A 23,840-nucleotide genomic window follows, 5' to 3' on the forward strand; every position below is an offset into this window, starting at 1 on the left:
TCAAAGTCGATGTCTCAAGACCAAGAGAAGGTGGAGAAAGAAGAGGCGGTTTCAGAGGAGGAGACAGAGGTGATAGAGGTGATAGAAGAGACGGTGGAGATAGAAGAGGTGGTTATGAAAGAAGAGATAGAAAACCAAGAAATGATGACGAATAAATTAAAATAAATGATTGCTTTCGTGCTATTTTATATTTTTAATATTATCCAATAAACATAATTCGATCTATTTCAAATTATAAAAATAAAAGTAAAATATAATTTTTTTATTATATAAACAAAATAATTTACTCTTTAATTAATTAATAACTAATAAGTTAATTTCAAAATTTTAATTTATCTTATTATAAAATATTTTATTAAATAAATATAGTTTATAAAATAATCACTATCAAATAAATATATTTAATAAATATATTTAATTATTAATTAAATAGTTATTAATATAATCAGGATCTATAATATAAAGTTAATTTAATTAAAAATTTAACTACAAATTCTGATTTATTTAAACTATTTAGTAAAAATAGTATAGTTGTTTGTGATGAAAAAAATTTAAATAAATTATAAAAAAAATTTGTATATTTTTTTTATTAATTAAAAATAAAATAACAAATTACTTAAATAATTATGTTTTGTTGGTTATTTGTATCATTTTTTTTATAATAATGAATTGTTATTTTATTTATTTGCCAAATAAAATTAATTGAAATATAATTATACAAAATTATATTAACATTTTGTGAGTTATTAAGTTACATTATTATAAAAACTTAAAATTCTTTGAGAAAAAGAACTATGTATTAATCGTTTATCAGATTCAAGTTTTTGAGTAAAAAATAGTATTTAAAGATCAATCAAATAATAAATATTCAAATGGGAGAAGAAGGAGAAGTACAAGCACTTGTCGTAGACAATGGATCTGGTATGTGCAAGGCCGGTTTTGCTGGTGATGACGCCCCAAGAGCTGTCTTCCCATCAATTGTTGGCAGACCAAAACAAGTTTCAGTCATGGCTGGTATGGGCAACAAGGACACCTATGTTGGAGATGAAGCACAATCAAAGAGAGGTATCTTGACTTTGAAGTACCCAATTGAGCACGGTATCGTCAATAATTGGGACGATATGGAGAAGATCTGGCACCACACTTTCTACAACGAGCTCAGAATTGCACCAGAAGAGCACCCAGTCCTTTTGACTGAAGCCCCAATGAACCCAAAGGCTAACAGAGAAAAGATGACACAAATCATGTTCGAGACTTTCAACGTCCCAGCCATGTACGTTGGAATTCAAGCTGTCCTTTCATTGTATGCCTCTGGTAGAACAACTGGTATTGTCATGGATTCTGGTGATGGTGTTTCTCACTGCGTCCCAATCTATGAAGGTTTCTCACTCCCACACGCCATCCTCAGAATTGATCTTGCTGGTCGTGATCTCACTGACTACCTCATGAAGATCTTGACTGAAAGAGGTTATGCTTTCACCACAACTGCTGAAAGAGAAATTGTTAGAGACATCAAGGAGAAGCTCTGCTATGTTGCTCTTGACTTCAACGAAGAAATGCAAAAGGCTGCTTCATCATCAGAACTCGAGAAATCATACGAACTTCCAGATGGTCAAGTCATCACCATTGGCAACGAGAGATTCAGATGCCCAGAAGCACTCTTCCAGCCATCATTCCTTGGTATGGAAGCATCAGGTATTCACGAGACAACTTACAACTCAATCATGAAGTGCGATGTCGATATCAGAAAGGACTTGTACGGAAACATCGTCTTGTCTGGTGGAACATCAATGTACCCAGGCATCAACGACAGACTTGAGAAGGAGATGGTTGCACTTGCACCACCAACAATGAAGATCAAGGTCATTGCACCACCAGAGAGAAAGTACTCTGTCTGGATTGGAGGCTCAATTCTTGCCTCATTGTCCACTTTCCAAAACATGTGGATCACCAAGGAAGAGTACGACGAGTCTGGCCCAGCCATCGTCCACAGAAAGTGCTTCTAATCTATTTTCATGTCCTATTCTATTGCTTAAATAATCTATAACATCTTTACTAATAATTATTATATTTAAAATTTGTAATTATAGATTTTACTAGAATTTATATTTTTTGATAAAACATTTTTTGTTTTAAATTATTAAATTGTTATAAATAAATATTTATAATTACTTTGTCTCTATATTTTTACAAATAAAAACTACAGTTGATTATGTAATTATCACATGAATTAAAATTACTGTTTTATCTTAAAGTTATTAATTTCTTTGATATTTTGAATAATTAAATACTTAAAAATTAAAATTGGCAACCAAATCCAAATATTTAAAAATGACTATCTAAAAATATAAAAAAACAAAATGTCCAATTTTTTGAACTTTATCATTATCCAATATTTGTAACTTTTTATTTTATGGTCAAAATTGTTTATCAAATTATTTTTATTTTTTTAGACAATTGTTAATTCTCAAGAATATATTGTAATTAAGAAATAAAGTGGATTTATTTCCAATTTTCGCTATTAAAGTGGGTTACAATCTTAAATATAAATGTAACAAGGATTTTTAAAATGGGTGATAAATAAACATTCACAAAATTGAACTTTTAGAGAAGCTCTATCATTATTCAATCATTCAACAACAGGCCACACAAGACTATCTGATTGGGATTATAATACTCATTACAATTTAATTCAAATTTTCATATAAAAGCACATCAATGAAATAAATCACAGTATGGCAAGTTCCTTTGTAAAGGCCACAAATGCCAAAGTACTCACTGAATTGGATTTTTCTGATCGACAAGACTTTGATGATTCAAACCATGGTTTTATCTGTTCAGTTGATAGCGGAGTCATAATGAACAATTTTGGCTTTAAGGCCTTTAACGTTCATGATACTGATTTCCTTGAAAAAGCATGTCCAGATACTGTCAACCCATCACTTTGGAGACAATGCCAATTGACTCGTATTCATGGTCTTTTTGAATTGATTCCTGGCAAATTGTATCAATTCAGAGGTTTTGATATAGCCAACATGTCTTTTATTAAAGGAGATAAAGGATGGATAGTCATCGACACTTTGTGTTCCATTGAAGCAGCCGCTGTTGGTCTCAAATTGTTACGAGAAAAAGTAGCAAATTTACCAGTCACTGCCACTATTTTGACGCATTCACATGGAGACCATATAAGAGGGATGGAAGGGGTATTAGAAGAAAATACATTATTAGTTGTTCCAAAGGATCTTTTCAAAATGAATTTCTCAGAAGAACTTCTTGGTGGAATTGCAATGGGGAGAAGAAGTTGTTATCAATTTGGAAATTATTTAGAAAAGAGTGAGAAAGGTTGGGTCGGGTGTGGTCTGGGGACCATTGCATCATATGGCACTCCATCTACTTTCCAGAAATTTGATGCTAAAAATCTCATTGAAATTTGTGAAGACAAAACTTTGGCAATTGATGGAATTACAGTCGACTTCATGTATACTCCAAATGCAGAAGCCCCAACTGAAATGATGATGTACTTCCCACAATTGAAGGCAGTTTGTACTGCAGAAGAAATCAATAGGACTCAACACAATTTGTATACACTAAGAGGTGCTGTTGTGAGAAATGGAAAAGACTGGGCTAAATACATTGACAATATCTTAGCAAAATATTCTGATAATTTGGAAGTCTCTTTTGGCTCACACGACTGGCCAACTTTTGGAAACAAAAGAATAGTCGAGTACTACGAGAAACAAAGAGATATGTACAAATACATCCATGACCAAACCTTGAGACAAGCGAACTTGGGGACAACAATTCATGAGTTACCAGAAAAAGTTATATTGCCACACAGTTTGTCTTCGGTGTTTTATAATCGGGGGTATTATGGAACAGTACAACACAATTGTAAAGGGCAGTATCAATACTATCTTGGTTTCTATGATGGAAATCCAGCTAACTTGAACCCACTATCACCAGTGAAATTATCAGAGAAATATGTCGAATCAATGGGAGGTGAAGAGAAGTGTATAGAAATAGCAAAAGGTGCATTTGAAAGTGGGGAATACCAATGGGCAATTACTTTATTAAATCATGTTGTTTTCAAGAATCCGAGAAATTTTGAAGCTCGAAAATTCTTAGCAGAAGTCTACAGACAGAATGCGTTTATGCAAGAGAGCGCAGTATGGAGAAACATATATTTGACTGGTGCAAAGGAGCTTGATGATTTCAAATACATACAAAAACAAGATGAACAGAAAAATGAGACAATAAATGAACAAATTTCGAATGAAGGTAATGAAATTGCAAGCACACAACTACTCATGAAATTGCCTTTTAATCACCTCTTTGACTTTTTGGGAGTTTGTATGGAGCCAATTTCCGTTGAAAATGTGTGTGCTATTATTAACTTTAACTTTATTGATACACAAGAGACAGGAAGTGTTTTACTGAAAAACTCTGTTTTGAATAACAGAGAAAAAATGGACAAATCGCCAACACTTTCAGTGAAGTGCACCAAAGTGGATTTAGTGAAACTAGTTGTCCACAAACTTACAAAAGACGAATTTTTAAAAACAAAAGAAACAGTTGTTGAGGGAATCAAAGAAGACCTTTTCACGTTCATATCAGCACTTAAGGTCCCATTCCCAGATTTCCCAATTATTGAACCTTAAAACCAAATTCAAGTTTTATTCTTCTATTTGTGTTTGTTGTTTAATCAAAAGATGATAAATAAATGTTCAATTCACTATACAACATTATAATCACTTGAGACTTCCATATAATTGAGTAAGCTCTTCAACAACTTCTTTAATCTTCGCACGGCGCTCGAAATGGTGTTCCCAACATCTGCTTGTGATATTTCTGGTTCGTTCGTCTATCTCATCCAAATCAGGGCGAAGTCCTTTACACACGTTATCTGCTATGTCCCACGACTTGATCTTTTCTGGATCATATGCGTATCCCCATTTAAACGTTTCATAGAGTGTCATCCCAACTGAGAATATATCAGCAGGTTTCTCGTAATGTTTTCTGTCCAACACCTCCGGTGCCATGAACTTTGGAGTTCCGACTCCTTTTGTGAATGTCGAATTAATTAATATGGCATTCACATTTCTCGATGATCCGAAGTCTGTAATCTTCGCATTGACCTTGACGTTCTCTTCCAGTGAAGTGATCAGCAAATTGTCTGGTTTAATGTCTCTATGTAATATTGAGTTGTTATGTAAATACTCAACACCTCTAGCCAAATCCAACATGAATTTAATTTTCATTTTGGGTGTCGGGTGGACTAAAACCATTGACTTCTCCATCAAATCTCTTAATGATCCATATTGAGCTAATTCGGTGACCATACATATCTTATTTCTTATCATCACAGCACCATAGAAATAAATGGTGTAATCACACCGAAATTTATCGAGCATTTTCACTTCCGTTTTAAACTCGTCAAGTGCATCGTCGTCAATGGTTCTCAATTTCTTAATTGCGACTGTGTTGTTTTTGAATTTTCCTTTGTACACAATCCCAAAGGAACCTTCTCCGATTTTCTCTACAATTTGTAACTCATCGGGGTCAATGGAAGTTGATAACTCAGTCTGAGCGTCAACCTGAATTGTGTCAATTTGTTCATTATGGTCTTTCATTATGAGAGAGACTATACTTATACTCTGAACTATATGACATGTACATATCGGGGTAAGTGAAACGCTGACTACACAACCTTCATTTGCACGCAGGAAGAATATATTTGGTGTAATTTCAATGTCGGTTTTCTCGTTGTTTTCTGTTGTTATGACTTGGAACTTCACGGCCTTATTCATTACATTTCCTATTTTGAATGTTTCAACACTTTTTGTACAAATTGGGATAAGTCCCTGTTCATCCTTTGCATTATCTTCATGATCAAATTTGAGTACCTTTTTCGTCACTACAATGCCCACAGAAAGCTTTTCGAATTGTTTCATGAACTCTTCATCTTTAACTTTTAAAGGAAAGATGCCAAGTTTCTTACGAAGTGAATTCGTTTGTATTCTTTTTAACGAAAAGTACACACACATTGTTGTTGCAATGATAAGAAGCACAAACACAAATATACTAAATACAACCCAGAACAGATTTGTATTGCGTTCTTGACAACTTTCACCATTGAAACCAAGTTTATATATTTTCTCACACTCAATACATTTTGAATGTGTTACCTTCACGCAGTGAATACTTTTCATCTTCACACAAGTCGCGTTCGATAAAAGAATTTCGTCTCTTTTACACCCAGTGCACTTCCGGTCGGAGTTACATGTCTCACACATATCAGGACATTTCTTGCACTCAGACATGTATTTATAATAGTGACTGTCACACTCAGAACATCCATTTTCTGTGACTTCAACTGCACACCCTTCAATACCACTTTTAGGAGAACAGACACTCCCATTTCTAAAATAGTTGTATCCACATGTAATACATTGGGTGTTTGTGTTTACACAAGTGTAACACGACTCATCACATGGGAAGCACTCAAGCTCTTTCAAGAAGTACCCATCATTGCACTCCGGACATTTTCCTTGTGGCGTGTACCACACACATTTTGTATCCAATTCAATGTTTGAACTACACTGCTCATTAGACAAATACATTTCCGAAGAACATGAATAACATATATTCGACCTTGTAATACACCTTTCACATGTTGAAGCACATGCTTGGCAGCGCAAATTTTTGTCTGAGTAAAACGAGTCTTCGCACGACAAACAACCCAAGTTTGTGGCAATTTTACACACTGGAGACTTGACTTTCTCACACTTCCCATCAACATTGAAATAGTCTGGTTCACACTCAATGCACAATTTATTGTTATAGATCACACAATTACTTATACGTTTAGCGCACATACCTTGCATCGTCATAACGTAATTCTCATCACACTCCAAACAGTTGTTGTTTGTCGAGTTTTTATCAATGCAATGTGAGCTTTCGCATGTCTTATTGGACGTGAGATAATAGAAATCGTCACATTGTAAAATTGCGCTATTTGTGCATTTTACAACATTTTCAGTGCACTTGTGACATACCCCATCATTCAAATAAAAACCATCCAAACATTCCAAAATTGAAGTTGTTGACACTCTTTTACTCTCTTCAGCTAACATACACGTCCCATTTTGTAATATATAGTGATTATTGATATCACAAATAAAGCATCTATCATTGAAATAATCAACACAATTTGAAGGCGTATGTTCACTTGAACAATTCATTCTTGAAATGCCATTATCCAAACAGTTTACACAATGGTTGTGTGTCGTGTGGACACAACTTTCATCATTGTTTTCAATGCAAATGCCATCAACTAATATGAACCCATCGTCACACATAGAACACCTTTCACTATTAATTGGGCGCGTGCAGTTCTTCGGTCCTGCGAGGCATGTTGTAAAATCTTTGCTTGGGTAAAAGTATTTACCACACTCAATACTTTTGATTCTTAAACATTTGTGTGACTGAGACGTGAGAATTCCATAATTACACAATGTGGATTTATCACCATTCACATAATATCCATTCTTTGCAATAACCAACATATCAAATGTAATTTGAATAGTTTGGACATTAAAAGTATTAAGTTGACAATGAAGTGAAATTACATTGTTTTCTTTTGAACAGAATGTGACAATGTTATTATCCACTTGTATAATATTCTTTGGTTCAAAGTTGTTATCTGATGAACAGTTTACTGAAACGGTATACCCATCTCTTTCAATAACACTCTTGTCGTTCATCAAAACAGAAAGTCCACTCCACAGAACAACATAATACAGTTTCCCTTCAATGTGTTGCTTCTCGGACGTTTCGTTCTTGAATATAATCGAAACATATGTTTCAAATTGTGTCGACACTTTGTTGTCTAAGAAAAGAATTTCAAAGTAATGTGATATTGTATAACACTTCTCTGTTTCCGTTGAATAACAAGGACAATAAGTCTGCTTGAATGCCTCAGAGTCATACACGTTTTTAAAATAGACTGAACAATAAACTTCTGCTTCGTATTGTTCTTTGCAGTATCGCAGTAATCTTCCTGAAGATAAAGAGTAATACCCTTCATTGCTTAACACATCCAATTTGTTGTATATTTTGTTTTCATGTGACATTACATCTATACAAACATTGTTCGTTTGGAAAAATTGAACACCCTTTTCAATGACAGCTCCTCCATTTGTAACAAACAAAAGTGGTGTGGATTTGTTAACTGTATTATCTGTGAAAAATTTTACATTCCCCTTAATAATAAGTGCATTACATTCTTCTGTGTATTCAATAAGATCTTTGCATTTGTTGTCTATAGAATGTTTCTCAGAAGGGTCAATTGTAAACGAAGACATTGTATTGAGAGTGACTTCCACTGAGTCGTTAATGTGCAATTTTCCGTATACGAGAAATTGGCTTTGGGACATTGTGACAACAGTTTTATCTTTGATGTAAACATGTGAAAATGGGATGTTCACATAAGCTTTCTCTAGATATACAGAAGTGAAGTCTTCAAACACCACTTCACCTGGAAACCCTTCTGTCAACACGTCAAACGCACATAAGAGTTGTCCACCGTTTGCAATACTCAATGTGGAATGGCCAGAAAATATCAGCATTGGAGTTGTTGAAGAATACCCACCCGACCCAACAATATAACTTGAACTGTTATAAAAATGGATCAAATTCATATTAATCGTTGCGCTGTCATCTGAAAGAAGTTTTGAAGTATCATAAAAAATCAATTTGGATTGTCCCTTTACCTTTGAATTAGACACACGAAATTCACTTTCTCCAATTAAACTCAAATCCCCAGAGAAATTGACCCGAGCATTAAAGAAAATGACTTTCGAGTTGTCTTCAAAAGAAAAAGACGATGTCACAAGAAAGTAGTTAGTGTTCATAGTAACGTCTTTATTCACAAACCGCACTTCAGAATCGTTTTTAAAAGTCACCCCACTAAATTCGATTGACTCAACCATTTCAAGTTGATTGATTTCTAACACAGATTGATCATGAAATATCATTTCACTGTCTACCGTCGCAACGTTTTTTACTATAAATTTCGAAGTGTTATGAAACTCACAAACCCCTCCAATTTCTCCAACGTAGTACGGTTCCGCACTCACAATTATTTCACTTGAGTCAAATAAGACAAAGTTTGAAAAGACTTCTGATGAATCGATGTTGGCTATCGACTCGTCGTGCAACTGAATCGTTTGAAATAAAGAATACCCATTCGGAGCAAAGACCGACTGATAAAATCTGAGAGCGGAAGACCCAAAAACTTCGATGTCAAAAGTGCCATTTTTATTAAAGCCTTGAGGTCTTATAGCCCAAAAATCAGCAAGGGAATTTCCATTCAAAATGAGCTTACTTGTATAGAATGTTGATAAAAATGAAATCCACAATTGTGAGCTTTCGAGTGTTAAAATGCCATCCACTTGCAAAACACATGAAGCGGGTATAACAAAACTTTTATTAAATGTGGTGCTACCATCTAAAACTATTTTTACAAGCTTTCCCACATTGAGTCTTTCAATGTTGGAGATGTCTAAAAACCCTTTTAAAGTGATTTGTGTTAGTTCGTCTATGGTGACATCTGTGATACTTTCAAAGATGTTATCAACTATCGTAACATTCAAACGCTGAGCTGATATTTCGATTTTAGGAATAACTAAAAAGATGTCAAGACACTTTTTGGATATCGAAAAGTCGTAATTTATTATCAAAGTCGAGCAATACTGTGGATCACCATTTAAATTACCAAAGACGGAAAATCCATCGGTGCATTGTGTGGTCTTTGGAAGACACTTTATTTCAGCATTACTTTTGTATATCATTGAAATAACGAAAATGAAAGAGACCCAAATGTGTAAATTCATCGAACAATTCTTTTTTATCTAATTTTCAGTTTATTTTCGCTTTTCATATTCGGAATTGCTTGTTTTATAAAAATGTTTTTTATCAAAATACTACCATTCGTTAAAAACAAAATTTATTTTTATTGGTTTTTATCTTGTTAATAATTCCAAATAGTCAATTAATTACTGCTTTAATCAAAAATTGGTGGAGGAAAACATATTGAAATTTCAATTGAAATTTTTCGATTTAAAAAATACCAAAAAAACATGAATTTGAACAAAATTCTTGTATCATTTTGTTGTCAAATTAATTAGAACAAAATTTTTTTCATATTTTTCTCCAAAAACAACAACGATTCTAAGGTACTCGAATGGATATATAAGGAATTCATTCAATTAATTAAGGTAAAACACACTTAAATTATCGATACCAATTGAAGAGCGTTTTCAACCTCTTCAATAGTTATTCTCTCATGTTGGGACTGTTTCCAACATTTCTGAATGATACCAAACAATTCAGGTGACATTTTATTACCTTTTTCAATGCGTTTGCCAGAATTCACAAATTCAGCAATTTTCCATGGATATTTAAAAGTGTCAAGTGGATACGCTTCACACCACCCAAAACACTCGAACATAGTAATTGCAAATGAATATATATCCGCACTCTTTTGGTATTTCTCTTGTTTCAAGACTTCAGGTGCCATATAAACAGGCGAACCAACACCTTTAGTGAAAGTCATGTTTGTCATCAATAAATTCACATTTCTCGATGATCCAAAATCAGTCAATTTGGCATTGACCATTTCGTTAATATCAATGCCAAATATCAGCAAGTTGTCTGGTTTAATGTCTCTGTGTAATATCCCATTGTTGTGTAAATATTGTATTCCCTTTGATGCATCCATCATAAATTTGATTCGAATTTTAACTTCTATTTCTTCACTATTTTTGTTATCCATTACATCACGAAGACTTCCACGTGGTGCAAATTCGGTCACCAAACAGATTTTATTTGGGATGAATACCGCCCCAAAAAAATACACGATATTCACTGCGGAACTTTTCAAGCATCGACACTTCATTTTCAAAGTCTTCAATCGACTTCTTGTCTTTCCCACCCACCTTCATCTTCTTTATTGCGACAATATTTCCTCTGAAGTTACCTTTGAATACCACTCCAAATGAACCTTCGCCCAATTTCTTTTCTTCATTGATTTCTTCTGGATCAAGCCGACTTGATAGTTCAGTCTCTGCTCTAATAGCAATTGGAAGTTCTGTTATCACTCCCGTTTTCATATCAACTGAAATTAAAACCACTGTATTGGATATCTTGCAAGAATACTTGGGAAGTACAAACATTTCAAATTCAAGAGCTTTGCCCTTTGGAATTGTCGATATGGGTGGCTCCACATGTAATGTGTACTTTTCATTACTCGAACGAGATGTGAATTGCACTTTAATCGTTGTTTTGCCATTATTGCCCACACAAATTAATTCACGACTTTCCGTCTACACTGGAATTTCAATTTTGTCATCTCCCTCGAAATTTACTTCAGTTTTGTTGAGTAAAAGTTCTTCGTTTGTTGAGGATTTGGTGAAGTGAATGTTTGTTGTTTTAATGTCAAATAAACAGCACTTTTCTCGTGTTTTTTCGGACTTGAGATGGTTCAAATATTTGTTTACTCCTCTCACAAAAAGTGTCATAATAAGTATTACCACATCAACTACAAAGATAACAACAAGTAGTACAACCCACCACACAACTTTCGTTGAACACGTTGTATTTGAATTTGAAGGGATATACCAAAAGGAACATTTTGTACATTTCGAATTCAAAACTTCAATACAGTTGGCAACTGAACTTCGTGGAACACATTTAAAAGATATTAAAATGAAGTTGTCATCACATGCAGTGCAAATTCCATAAGATGAACAATCAAAACAGTTTGTGGTTGTTGAGGAGCACATAACACAAAATTGATTTTGAATGAAATAGCCACTGCTACATTGTGAACACCCCGAAGAACTCTTCGTTTCACAATTCGTGAGGAAATCATATGAGACACACCCAGATGAATTTGTTAATAGAAAGTTGTTACTCGCACAATTCAAACAAGTTGTTTCTGTGTTACAATCAAGACATCCCAAAATACAATTGCCGCATACACCATTCGAATTTCTGAAGAACCCATCTTCACAAATTGCACAAATTGAACTTGTTATTGTTGATATTTTACAGTGATCTTCTTGGTTAGAAATTGGAATACATACACTGTTATTTAAACGGTGTGTAGAATCATATTTGAGGCGTACTTCATTTGAACAAGCCAAACAGTTTTCTCCACATTTGGAACAAATAAAGTTGTTTAAAAAATATCCATCTCTACACCTAATGCATCTGTCTTGTTGCACATTCAACATAATGCAATTTTCTATGCCAATAGCATCTTCAATACATTTTAAGTTTGTGTTAAGAACGTAATTTTCATGACAAGTCACACACTTCCCATGTTTTGTTGTTATTTCACAATTGTTTGTATTTGATAAACACATCCCTTCTGTGTCAATAAATTGTGAATTATCAACACAAGAAGTGCAATGTGTATTTACTGTATTCAAACATCCACTTTCGGTTACATTCTTACACATTGTTTCGTTGACCAAAACACCGTTTTCACATCTTTGACACCATTCATTTGTACAAGACAAACACATATCCCCATATTTAATCGTACAATGTATACACATTTGTGTTTCTTTATCAAGATAATAACCATCCACACAGAGAACAATAGTTTCTTTTGATTTCAATATGAAATTTGATGTTTGAATGCACTTCCCTTCAACTAAAAGTGAAGTCGAATCACACACAACACATTTTTCGTAACTTTCACATTGTAGACATCGTTCTCCACAACGCACACACTCTTCATTCAGATTATAAAAAGATTGTTTACATTTTAACATCAAATTTCTTGAATATAACTGTGAATTGTATCTATTAATATCAGTACATTGTTTGTTCTGCACTTTGTAATTATCTTCACAATTAATACACTCACCATTGGAACAATGTTTGCAATGAGTTGACCCACAATATGTACAAGAATGGCCACTTGTTTCGTATGTAGGAATACAATTTTCACAAATTGAATTCACATTTGAAAACTGTTTACATTTTTCATCCAAATCAATGCACTCACCACTTTGTAAAAATTGGTTTCGACAAGAAAGACATTTGTTTGAGAACCCAGGGGACTTGAATAAAATAGTACAATTGTCAGTCACACTACAATTAATCACATCTTTACTTTCCACAGTCTTTACACGTGAAGTGGAGAATCCCAACATGTCGCTTATAAATAGTTTTTCTTGTGACTTTGCAAATGATATTTGAGAGTCATGTATTGCACTACTTTGAAGATACAAAACAGTTTTTATGGTGTCGACAAAATTTGACATTTGTGTTGTGACTTTGTTGAATAAAACAGTTGTCGTTAATTGTTGATAACTTCCTTTGAACTCAAAATCTTGGAAACTTGTAGTGTTAATAACAATTATTGTCTTTTCTGTGTTTGTTGGACAGTGTAATATATTCCCAGCATAACTTGTGTGTTTTTTAATATCTGAATCTTTCAATATACAAACGATCTCCTCATCAAATGGAGCTGTTTGACAATATCTCACGAGTTTATTGCCAATGAGTTTGACTGTTCCATTTTCCAAATTTTGAGCGATTTCATCTTCAAACGACACAAGTTCAACACAACTTATATTGAAGCTACTCTCAACTGAAAATGGTTTTAAAATATCAAAAATGCCACCAGAAAGCACCTGAATGAACCCATTTGTATTTCTTGTATAGTTGTCGCCTTTAAGTATCCAACGTTTGAAAGAGACTTGTGCACCTTTTTCAATAACAATTTTTGTATTTGATGTGCTTGTAAAATTTAGACAAGACAATGAAGTACTCACATTCACAGCTCCACCAAATTCACAGTTCCCAGTTGCTTTCAAGTTGTTTCCAATTATTGAAACCTTTTCAATGGAAGTTATCACAGCTCTCCATGTTTCATCGACTTGGGGGTAATACACTTCTCCTTGTTGAAACACCAAATTTAATGTTTTATTTTTTGTATCATCAAAACAGTCATTGCTGCTCAATTCTTTGTCTCCACTTGGTTCATAAATACCATTTTTATAATAACAATTACATGCCATCAATGTCGAATTTTTTGTTACCACTCTTTTGCCACATTGGGTTAAATATCCTGATACATTCGAAAAGGAGTTACCAACTGTAAACAATATTTGACCTTCAAAACTGTCACTCCCTTCTGAGTGTAACAGTATTAAATCGTTTTCAAATATCAATTTTCCAATTGATTTGATTATTATAGTTTGGATTGTTACAGATAACTTAAACGTTACTTTAGTGTCCCTTTCCATAGTAAAATATGATAATGTCAACCTTCCAATTTGGTCTTTGACAAATACGTACTTCTTTGTTATATCCAAAAGCAATGAATACCATCCCGTTAGATTAATATTGACTTCTTCATTTCCTTCGCTATTGATAGGGAGATGTGTCGTATTTAAATCAAATAAAGAGTTGTTATATCTACAGTCGGGGAAATTAAACTAGTTCGTAATGTTGTTTGAACTTGGAGTACATTCACACCTCGTATTTTCATAGATAGTGAAATTGGTTGAAAATGTTTCCTCAAAGATCATATAACGCTTAGTACCTTTACTTTCACACACAGACTGTACTAAATATATACTCTTTGTCTCATTGCCTGTTTGAATTAAAACATTCTCGTCTATTAGTTTTCCTGTAAACAAATAACTCTTCTCATTCAAATTTCCTTCAAATTGTTGATTCTCTAAAAATTGCGCCTTTACTGTCTGTTTAACGCTCCCTTCAATATACAAATAAAGTGATTTCTCATTCACTTGATAACCAATAAGCCACTTTTGATCAATGTTTGAATACATATGAAATTCAGTTTTGTATTGGATTATCATGACTCCAGCAACATCTTCAACGTAAGTCCTGCAATTGATTTCCTCGTTTAAACACTTCAAAAAGACTGACAAATAATCTTTATTTGATGGATAAAAAACAAGATGTGTGTTGTTAAACTTCGTTTTAATAGAAAACAACTTCATGTTCGTTTGTTCAATAGGAAAAACATAAGTTTCAGCAGTCTTAAAACCCCTGTCATCAAATACCACTGATTCGTTAATACAACATGTATCCTTCAATAAAACTTCATAAAAGCCAGCCGTATAAGTCACACTCCAACTCTTTTCCGTTGCACACGATTCTTCAACAAATGATATCGTTCCGTTCTGTTTTACATCACACCAATAAGAAGAAACAGAATATATTTGAAGTAGTAACAATAATACCATATCTAATAGAAAGTTCATTATTTTTGTATCCTTTGTATTTTTCTTGGATATTTTCAATATTTTTTCAATATTTTTATTGTAAAAATAACTCTACAGAAGGATTATCTCTTCAAGACTCATAACAATTTTTTTATACTATATTATTCTATATTAATACCATTCTATGAATATTATTTTTTTAATAATACTTTTATAACATGTAAATAATAAAAATAAATTAATAGATTATATAAAATCTATTAAAATCCATCCATTACAAACTTCATTATATGTATATTTTGTTATTATAATTTATTATTTTGTTATTATAATTATACTATAATATTTAAAAATTAAATGGAAAAAATAACTCATTTATGTGAATGACACGGCAACGATTTGTTCAAGTTTCTCTTCACCCGATGGCATATCCCCTTTTACAAACCCATTTAATATCTCCGGTCTAAAAGCAGTAGAGAAGTCTTCATCCCACTCGACCTTTCTATTTTTGTGAACAACGAACGAAATGTAAGCGTTGAACACTTCATCTGAATTATAAACTTGTGATGGATCAGTGAAATCGATTGCTTTCTTATCCGATGGGTTCTGTTTCCACATGTTCCAACAATTCTTTCCTTTTGCAAACAATTTGAAGATACAGAAGTTGTCCATTTCAACCCAATCATTCGCGTATTCCGATGGAATATTCCCAAAGTGAACGACATAACAATTTTTGTTTGTCATTCTCATCAAGAGTACAACACTTTTCTTGCCTTTGATCGCAGAACAGAACAAAGGTCGTGTTAAACTTTTCTCTTTACTATCAAACAAAACTTCTGCTTTGCGTTTCTTAGAAATAAATTCAACTCGCTTGTCCAACACCATTTGTGCTAATAAAGTCATTTTTTCTTCCACTTCAGAGTAAGTATAGACTTTCGGTGTCGCTTCGGGTGGCGTTTCCGACTTTTGTGGTGCCTTTTGTATAACTTTCTGTTGTACATTCTGTTGGGCATTTGGTGTTTTGACATTGTCTTTAGAAATGCTCGCCTTAATAATTGGATTTTGGACACTTGCAGAAGTTTGGTTTTGTTCTTTTGGGTCAAGTTTTATTTCCATCTTTTTCGGTGTAATAGTAACGCCGGGTTGTATCCCTTTGACACCCTGTGGCGTCAGAGTAGCAGTCACTTGTGTTGTTTTTTGGTTCTTAAGTAATGCTTCATATCGAACGACAAGCATTGAGAATAGTCTTTTCTTATCTTCTAAAAGGGAAGGAAGTGCCTGCTTTACAAGTTCCAATAGCTTTTCATTTGTTATAGTATCTGGCAACGGAGTGGGTGTGGAAGGAGGAATAGCATCCATACCAACCGACTTCATAAGATCTTGAAGGTTCATTATAGGTGATGATGTAGCAACATAATTCTCCTGTATGAAAGGATTTTGTGGTGCGCTTGCTGTCAGACTTTGACGAAATTGGGGAGTGCTGGATGTATAACTATTTATGTTCTGTTGGCTGTAACGCTGAGTCGTTACAGATGGTTGTTGAGTTGGTTGTGCAACTGAGTAAGGAAGAGTTGTCGAAGGATATACATTTGGCTGGGTTGGAGGGGTGGGTTGGACACAGTAGGTTGGTTGTGTTGAAAGGTTACCTGGAGTAAAGACATTTGATGAGTTAATTGGTTGTGTTAAAGTTGTATGTTGCCCTGGAGTATAGACGTTTGATGAGTAAGTTGATGGTGTTGCAATTGGATGTTGACTTGGAGTATAGACGTTTGATGTATTGATTGGTTGCGTGACAACTGGTTGTGTACAAGTGAATTTAGGAGTTGGGTTGTTTGACAGTGTCGGAGGTACAGGAGCTTTAGACGTAGAAGAAGGAAACCTGATGTTGGTAATTTTGATACTCATTGAATGTATTTTCTTGTTTTTAAGTTTAAATTAACAATTGTTGTATCTAAAATTCAATCAATTTTTTATATAAAAATGAACCACAAATGTTGTCTATTATTAATTGATTATTATTAATTAAAAATTATAATAAATAAATTAAAATATATAGTTATAATCATAATGTATATTTTAATATAACAGTTTTGTGTTGTTTTTGTAAACTCAAATAATTTTATCGGTTATTTACAATGAGTTTATACTATTGTTTTTTTTTTCATATAAATTTATAGTAAAAATAAAAAAGAAAAAAAAACATCATTCCGATATATTCAAGTTATAAAAACAATGAAATTAAAATTTAATAATGAATTATTATATATAAAGTAATGTTATTATTATTATAATAATCATATAATTGAATATAATATTTTATTTTTTTTTGTTATTAATTTTAGAAATTGACAAACAAACAACTGTAATTTGATTAAATTATATATTTAATATAAAAATTAATAATTCAAATTACAATTTAAAATGTTATTTTAAAAACAAATAAGGAATTAATTAAGAAAAAAATAATTAAGCAATTGTACCCAAAAGGTGTAAAAAATAATAACAAATTTAATAATCGTAAAGTGTATAACATTAACTGACTCAATAAAATTTATTCAATTTACATTGTGTATAAAATTATAAGTAAATTTTTAATAATAATTTTGTAAAATAGTAAAGGAATAAGACATGAAAATAGATTAGAAGCACTTTCTGTGGACGATGGCTGGGCCAGACTCGTCGTACTCTTCCTTGGTGATCCACATGTTCTGGAAAGTGGACAACGAGGCAAGAATTGAACCTCCAATCCAGACAGAGTACTTTCTCTCTGGTGGTGCAATGACCTTGATCTTCATTGTTGGTGGTGCAAGTGCAACCATCTCCTTCTCAAGTCTGTCGTTGATGCCTGGGTACATTGATGTTCCACCAGACAAGACGATGTTTCCGTACAAGTCCTTTCTGATATCGACATCACACTTCATGATTGAGTTGTAAGTTGTCTCGTGAATACCTGATGCTTCCATACCAAGGAATGATGGCTGGAAGAGTGCTTCTGGGCATCTGAATCTCTCGTTTCCGATGGTGATGACTTGACCATCTGGAAGTTCGTATGATTTCTCGAGTTCTGATGATGAAGCAGCCTTTTGCATTTCTTCGTTGAAGTCAAGAGCAACATAGCAGAGCTTCTCCTTGATGTCTCTGACAATTTCTCTTTCAGCAGTTGTGGTGAAAGCATAACCTCTTTCAGTCAAGATCTTCATGAGGTAGTCAGTGAGATCACGACCAGCAAGATCAATTCTGAGGATGGCGTGTGGGAGTGAGAAACCTTCATAGATTGGGACGCAGTGAGAAACACCATCACCAGAATCCATGACAATACCAGTTGTTCTACCAGAGGCATACAATGAAAGGACAGCTTGAATTCCAACGTACATGGCTGGGACGTTGAAAGTCTCGAACATGATTTGTGTCATCTTTTCTCTGTTAGCCTTTGGGTTCATTGGGGCTTCAGTCAAGAGGACTGGGTGCTCTTCTGGTGCAATTCTGAGCTCGTTGTAGAAAGTGTGGTGCCAGATCTTCTCCATATCGTCCCAGTTGTTGACAATACCGTGCTCAATTGGGTATTTCAAAGTCAAGATACCTCTCTTTGATTGTGCTTCATCTCCAACATAGGTGTCCTTGTTGCCCATACCAGCCATGACTGAGACTTGTTTTGGTCTGCCAACAATTGATGGGAAGACAGCTCTTGGGGCGTCATCACCAGCAAAACCGGCCTTGCACATACCAGATCCATTGTCTACGACAAGTGCTTGTACTTCTCCTTCTTCTCCCATTTGAATTAAATTAACAGATATACCAACTTAAATAGCCAACTTGTTTTAAAAATTAGAGGCGTAAATTGATCTTATTAAAGATAAAATTTACAGATCAACTTGGTTTATTATTTTATAATAATTATTATAATTTAATATAATTAGATTATTTAATACAATCTATAAAATATTTATATTTAGTTCAAGATAATAAATTAATTTAATAATAATTTTTAAATTATAAAAATTTAATAAAAGATAATTATTTAAAACAAATTAAACATATTTATATTTGAAAAGACTGTGTAAAATTATAATATGAATAATTTTTAGATTTTTATTTATATACATACTATTGATTTTTATTATAATTTAATTAGTGATTATTTAATTTAAAGAAATACAACACCATAATAATAAAAGTGCATTTGCCGGGACTCGAACCCGGATCTCCACCTTGGAAGGGTGGAATTCTGCCCTTAGACCACAAATGCTTCTTATTATTTATTAACAATCTAATAGATACTAACAACTCAAATGTATAGTTATTTTTAATGAATTTATAGACTGATAATCACTCTTTTAACTTTTTGTAAGTAGCTTCTTAAGACATAATAATGTTGAAAAGATAATCAAGTTGTAACAACATATTATTAAGTCTTTTTTAACACATTTCTTTATATCAATGATTTTAAAGTTGTAACGTATACATTATTTTATTTATTATTTTATTCCTACCAACTGTAATTTATTTATAATTTATTGCTTTCATGTTTGAGTAAGTCTTAGCATAATAACAACATAAATAAATCCAACCCAACATAATAAAAATAGTTAAAAACTAAATAATTATAAATATTACTGTGAAGATAAGAACCAAATGTCCAACACTTGAAGCACCACTCTTTGTGATCCCAATTTCGTCATAGGGAATTTCCTTCCAACAACCCATATCATAAACAGGGGAGTGTTCTTTCAGTTTGAAATTTTGATTTTCGGGGTCTACGAATAATGGGTCAATGCTTGAATTGTATTTATGATCATTGAATGTTTTGAAATAGTCATAGAGTAAATTGTTACCTTCAAAATCAGTTTTAACTGTTTTATATATAACGTTACAATCGACCACTGTGTTCTCTGGTTGTAGCCAATTCTTTTCATTAATAATTCTATTGTTGTCGTTTGGTATTTTATACAACAATGGATATCTACTCTTCCATGGATCTACAAGTCTATTCACATTTTCATCACTGCACCTTTCAAGCAGATTCCATGAGTCTCCACTCTTTGTTGAATAATAAGTAGGCCCTCCATTGTATTCCAAAAATGCCACATAACAATCGTACATAATGTTATTTGTTACTTCAACATCACGTCCACCTCCATGTAATATACATTTCCCATTGATCTTGTTTAAGATGTTGCCATACACTTTGTCACCAGCTAATATCCCATCCATGTATATCCCTTGCACATACGAATTTGATTTCCCCCATCCAGTCAAGTTGTATATTCGATTGTATTTAATTACATTGCCTCTGTAATCCCATCTGCGTCCAGAGTATATTGCACCTGCATCACTTGCATATAAACACACGTTTTTTATTATATTGTAACTGATCTCATTTTCATTACCACTGTACTTAATTGCTTCATGTGGACTGTCTTCAATATAATTATGAGTCGCTTTATTACCAACTCCGTTGAGTATTATGGCAGGTTTGTACGTGTAATGTCCTTGTGAAAACACAGAAAATGTGTTATCTTTCACAATGCAATTCCCGTATTCAAGAGTTGCTCTCACCCCACAATTTATTGACAAAATTGTTGCCGAAAAGTCGAGGAATGTGTTATTAACAATCATATGATTTTTCCCATAAAATTCAATTCCAATGTCACTTGAGTGTGAGAATGTACACCCACTGATTTTCACATTGTCACTGTTAACATTTCCAATACCACAAGGAAAGTATTTGAAATCCAAATTAGTCAATTCGACATTCCCAACTTTATCGATTTTGAGTGCTTCCTTTATTGAATGTGATATCCAAATTTCTTTGGGATGTCCATAAAATATAACATATATCTTCATGTCTTCTCTATCTATATAATATTCACCTTCTTCATCCAATTCTTCAATCAAATTATACACAAAGAATGGCTTTTCGGGGAATATCCCATATGTTGCTTTCTTATCAAGTGTGATGGTTCGCTTTGTTGTATCAATACTAACAATCTGAGCAGTGTTGTCCGCCCACATATACTTGAAATACCCCTTCACCCACATATTTTTGGTGTATTTCCAGTTATTAATTCGGTCGTTGTTATACCCAAACTCCTTTGTATCTGTTGTTGTTGTATCTGCAAAAGCAGTAAACATGAATCCTCTGTATATGTATCCCTCATCTGGTATATTGACAATGCCACTTGCTCCTGAATTTGCCAATGGACTAATATTTCCAGCTAAAGAGTCTCTCTTCGAGCTCCAAGAAGCGCCATCTGTAATTACTGGTACTTTACAATCACTTCTTGTTGATAGGTAATAAGTTCCATTTGTCGTGTAAATATAATAAGTTTTACTATTGACAGCAACTGTCTTTTGGTATACCATTTCCCCATCACATCGTTTTGAAGACGTTCGATAATAACCAGAAACATCTGGAGAGAACGTTCCTTTTACCACATATATGGAGTCTGTCTTGTTATCATTTGAAGTGACATCTTTATTTGGATATCGCGCTATCTTCATTCTACTGTCATCAACAAAAAGTTCAGTTGTCTTCAGTTCAGCTAAGTCAATCAAATTGATTTTGTCGTCTAAAGTGTTCAAATCACAAACTTGCACTTGCGAACGGACACTTTCTTGTATTTTGTTGAACTGCTTTGAGTCTTTTTGTTCGTCTAATTTTCTGAAGGCTGCAAATGGGATTTGGGTTCCTCCAACTAAAGTGGCTTTTTTATTTGGAAAAGTGTTTGTAAACTTAAGAGGGACATTGTTTGTGTTGTTCAAATTGTTAAGTGTGATAGTTAGTGTTTTATTTATCATTTTATGATATCCTGGAGACAATTTAAAAGTAACTCCTTCTGTTGGTAACTCTTTTTTTGTAAATGAATCAATGGCAGCTTGCACTGTTCTATAAGGTTTGTTATAAGAACCGTCATAATAATCTTGTCCCTCTGTAGAAATGAAGATATCAATTCCATGAGAAAACACAATAAGAAGTAAAAATATCATAATCATTATTCAGTTATAAGAGTCGACTTTTATTTCATAAAATAAATTAATTATTCGATTTTATCTATTTTTTTTCGATTTTTTTATTATCAATAAATAGGTTTACAATTAGTTTTTATTATACCAATTATTAATATTAGTTATAATTCCAGTTAAAAAAAAGATTTTTTTTGAGTTATTTGATCGAAATGTTATTATGAAATGTTTAATTATATTCAGAACCATGAAATAACTCTTAAAGTAATAACAAACTTGAGAATTACTTTGACTCAACGTTTTATTTGGAAATTTTATGTCATTGTAACATAATTAATTTGTATTTGTTTTGATTATAGATGGTTATAACGTCAAATTTGCTTATTTGTATTAGATTTCCTATGTTATGATGTTTTATAATATATTTCAGTTTGTGCGATGATATACCAAAGATACAAGTTAGATAACAAACTTTTGAACATGAAAATAAAATACATTTAAATTAATTATTTTCATTTACTTATAAATAAAGTAATTTCTATATGAATTAAAAAATGTATATGATAAAGCAAAATTAATTATATTGTCTATTGATGGACGTCGAAAATTAAATTTAAATTCAATAGATGACAAATTTGGACGTACTATAAGTACCATTATGTGTTATATAGTATTCAAATAAATAAAAAAACAACATTTATATTTTTTGAGTCATTCAAAAAATTTAAAGAAATACAACACCATAATAATAAAAGTGCATTTGCCGGGACTCGAACCCGGATCTCCACCTTGGAAGGGTGGAATTCTGCCCTTAGACCACAAATGCTTCTTATTATTTATTAACAATCTAATAGATACTAACAACTCAAATGTATAGTTACCTTTAATGAATTTATAGATCAATATTCACTCTTTTAACTTTTTTTAAATTGGTTATCGAAACATAAGAATCACGTTATTACATCATAAAATATTAAAAACATAAAGTGAGTTATTCAACTAATATGTAAAGTCAAAAGACAAAGTGAATTAGCAAGCTCCGAGGTTCTGGCAAATGGTGACCTTGTCGACATTGTTTTCGATCATCTTGATGATTTCGTCAACACCGAAGTTCAAGAATGAAGTGCAAAGAGTTCCAAGGAATCCAGAAACGCCATCACAGAGTTCGGTGATGTATTGTCTGACGGCATCAGCTCCATCAACAACAAGCAACTTCTCGAGCATGTCGACTGTGTCCTTGCAAAGGTTGCAAATCCTATTCATTAATTATTAAAGCATATAATGTCCACGACAACAAACAAAACACCTTCACGAGCAGCGAAGACGCAAGCGATAATAGCAAAGATAACGAAAGCTCTCATAGCGAAACAAGTGATTTTTTAAGATAGAAAATGTCCTTTATATACTCACTCTCAATATTTTTTCAAACAATCTTTTAGAAATGATTAAAAGAGCATTTTAGATTTTTAAATAAACACGTCAACATTTTACAAACATTTGTTTTAAATTAATTAAAGCTATAATTATATGATAATATTTACATATTATATGGTTTTTAAATTGGATTTAAAATATTATAACGATGAAAAAAAAAGGTCGATCTGC

General features: G+C 32.8%; 10 protein-coding genes across 10 annotated transcripts; 2 read left to right on the top strand and 8 right to left on the bottom strand.

Annotated features, from left to right (window-relative positions):
• Nucleotides 1–872: 872 nt before the first annotated feature.
• Nucleotides 873–2,006, top strand: EIN_375750 (actin, putative; the record flags this gene model as incomplete). Its single annotated transcript, XM_004182748.1, has 1 exon — nt 873–2,006. The coding sequence occupies one exon, from the start codon at nt 873–875 to the stop codon at nt 2,004–2,006; it is 1,134 nt and encodes a 377-aa protein (XP_004182796.1).
• Nucleotides 2,007–2,735: 729 nt separating this feature from the next.
• Nucleotides 2,736–4,658, top strand: EIN_375760 (alkyl/aryl-sulfatase BDS1, putative; the record flags this gene model as incomplete). Its single annotated transcript, XM_004182749.1, has 1 exon — nt 2,736–4,658. The coding sequence occupies one exon, from the start codon at nt 2,736–2,738 to the stop codon at nt 4,656–4,658; it is 1,923 nt and encodes a 640-aa protein (XP_004182797.1).
• A 90-nt stretch (nt 4,659–4,748) lies between these two features.
• Nucleotides 4,749–9,893, bottom strand: EIN_375770 (protein serine/threonine kinase, putative; the record flags this gene model as incomplete). The annotated part of the gene is made up of 1 exon (XM_004182750.1): nt 4,749–9,893. The coding sequence occupies one exon, from the start codon at nt 9,891–9,893 to the stop codon at nt 4,749–4,751; it is 5,145 nt and encodes a 1,714-aa protein (XP_004182798.1).
• A 395-nt stretch (nt 9,894–10,288) lies between these two features.
• EIN_375780 (serine/threonine protein kinase HT1, putative) lies at nt 10,289–10,834 on the bottom strand (the record flags this gene model as incomplete). The annotated part of the gene is made up of 1 exon (XM_004182751.1): nt 10,289–10,834. One exon carries the CDS (start codon nt 10,832–10,834, stop codon nt 10,289–10,291), a length of 546 nt encoding a protein of 181 aa, XP_004182799.1.
• A 49-nt stretch (nt 10,835–10,883) lies between these two features.
• Nucleotides 10,884–11,287, bottom strand: EIN_375790 (protein serine/threonine kinase, putative; the record flags this gene model as incomplete). The annotated part of the gene is made up of 2 exons (XM_004182752.1): nt 10,884–11,191; nt 11,233–11,287. 2 exons carry the CDS (start codon nt 11,285–11,287, stop codon nt 10,884–10,886), a joined length of 363 nt encoding a protein of 120 aa, XP_004182800.1.
• Nucleotides 11,288–14,516: 3,229 nt separating this feature from the next.
• Nucleotides 14,517–15,293, bottom strand: EIN_375800 (hypothetical protein; the record flags this gene model as incomplete). Its single annotated transcript, XM_004182753.1, has 1 exon — nt 14,517–15,293. One exon carries the CDS (start codon nt 15,291–15,293, stop codon nt 14,517–14,519), a length of 777 nt encoding a protein of 258 aa, XP_004182801.1.
• Nucleotides 15,294–15,647: 354 nt separating this feature from the next.
• EIN_375810 (hypothetical protein) lies at nt 15,648–17,177 on the bottom strand (the record flags this gene model as incomplete). The annotated part of the gene is made up of 1 exon (XM_004182754.1): nt 15,648–17,177. One exon carries the CDS (start codon nt 17,175–17,177, stop codon nt 15,648–15,650), a length of 1,530 nt encoding a protein of 509 aa, XP_004182802.1.
• A 734-nt stretch (nt 17,178–17,911) lies between these two features.
• On the bottom strand, nt 17,912–19,045 carry EIN_375820 (actin, putative; the record flags this gene model as incomplete). The annotated part of the gene is made up of 1 exon (XM_004182755.1): nt 17,912–19,045. The coding sequence occupies one exon, from the start codon at nt 19,043–19,045 to the stop codon at nt 17,912–17,914; it is 1,134 nt and encodes a 377-aa protein (XP_004182803.1).
• Nucleotides 19,046–19,865: 820 nt separating this feature from the next.
• On the bottom strand, nt 19,866–22,265 carry EIN_375830 (hypothetical protein; the record flags this gene model as incomplete). The annotated part of the gene is made up of 1 exon (XM_004182756.1): nt 19,866–22,265. One exon carries the CDS (start codon nt 22,263–22,265, stop codon nt 19,866–19,868), a length of 2,400 nt encoding a protein of 799 aa, XP_004182804.1.
• Nucleotides 22,266–23,264: 999 nt separating this feature from the next.
• Nucleotides 23,265–23,596, bottom strand: EIN_375840 (Pore-forming peptide ameobapore B precursor, putative; the record flags this gene model as incomplete). The annotated part of the gene is made up of 2 exons (XM_004182757.1): nt 23,265–23,490; nt 23,535–23,596. The coding sequence occupies 2 exons, from the start codon at nt 23,594–23,596 to the stop codon at nt 23,265–23,267; spliced, it is 288 nt and encodes a 95-aa protein (XP_004182805.1).
• Nucleotides 23,597–23,840: the final 244 nt, after the last annotated feature.

The sequence above is a fragment of the Entamoeba invadens genome (genome assembly GCF_000330505.1).
Source record: "Entamoeba invadens IP1 unplaced genomic scaffold scaff_1105074724957, whole genome shotgun sequence".
Taxonomy (NCBI): Eukaryota; Evosea; order Mastigamoebida; family Endamoebidae; genus Entamoeba; species Entamoeba invadens.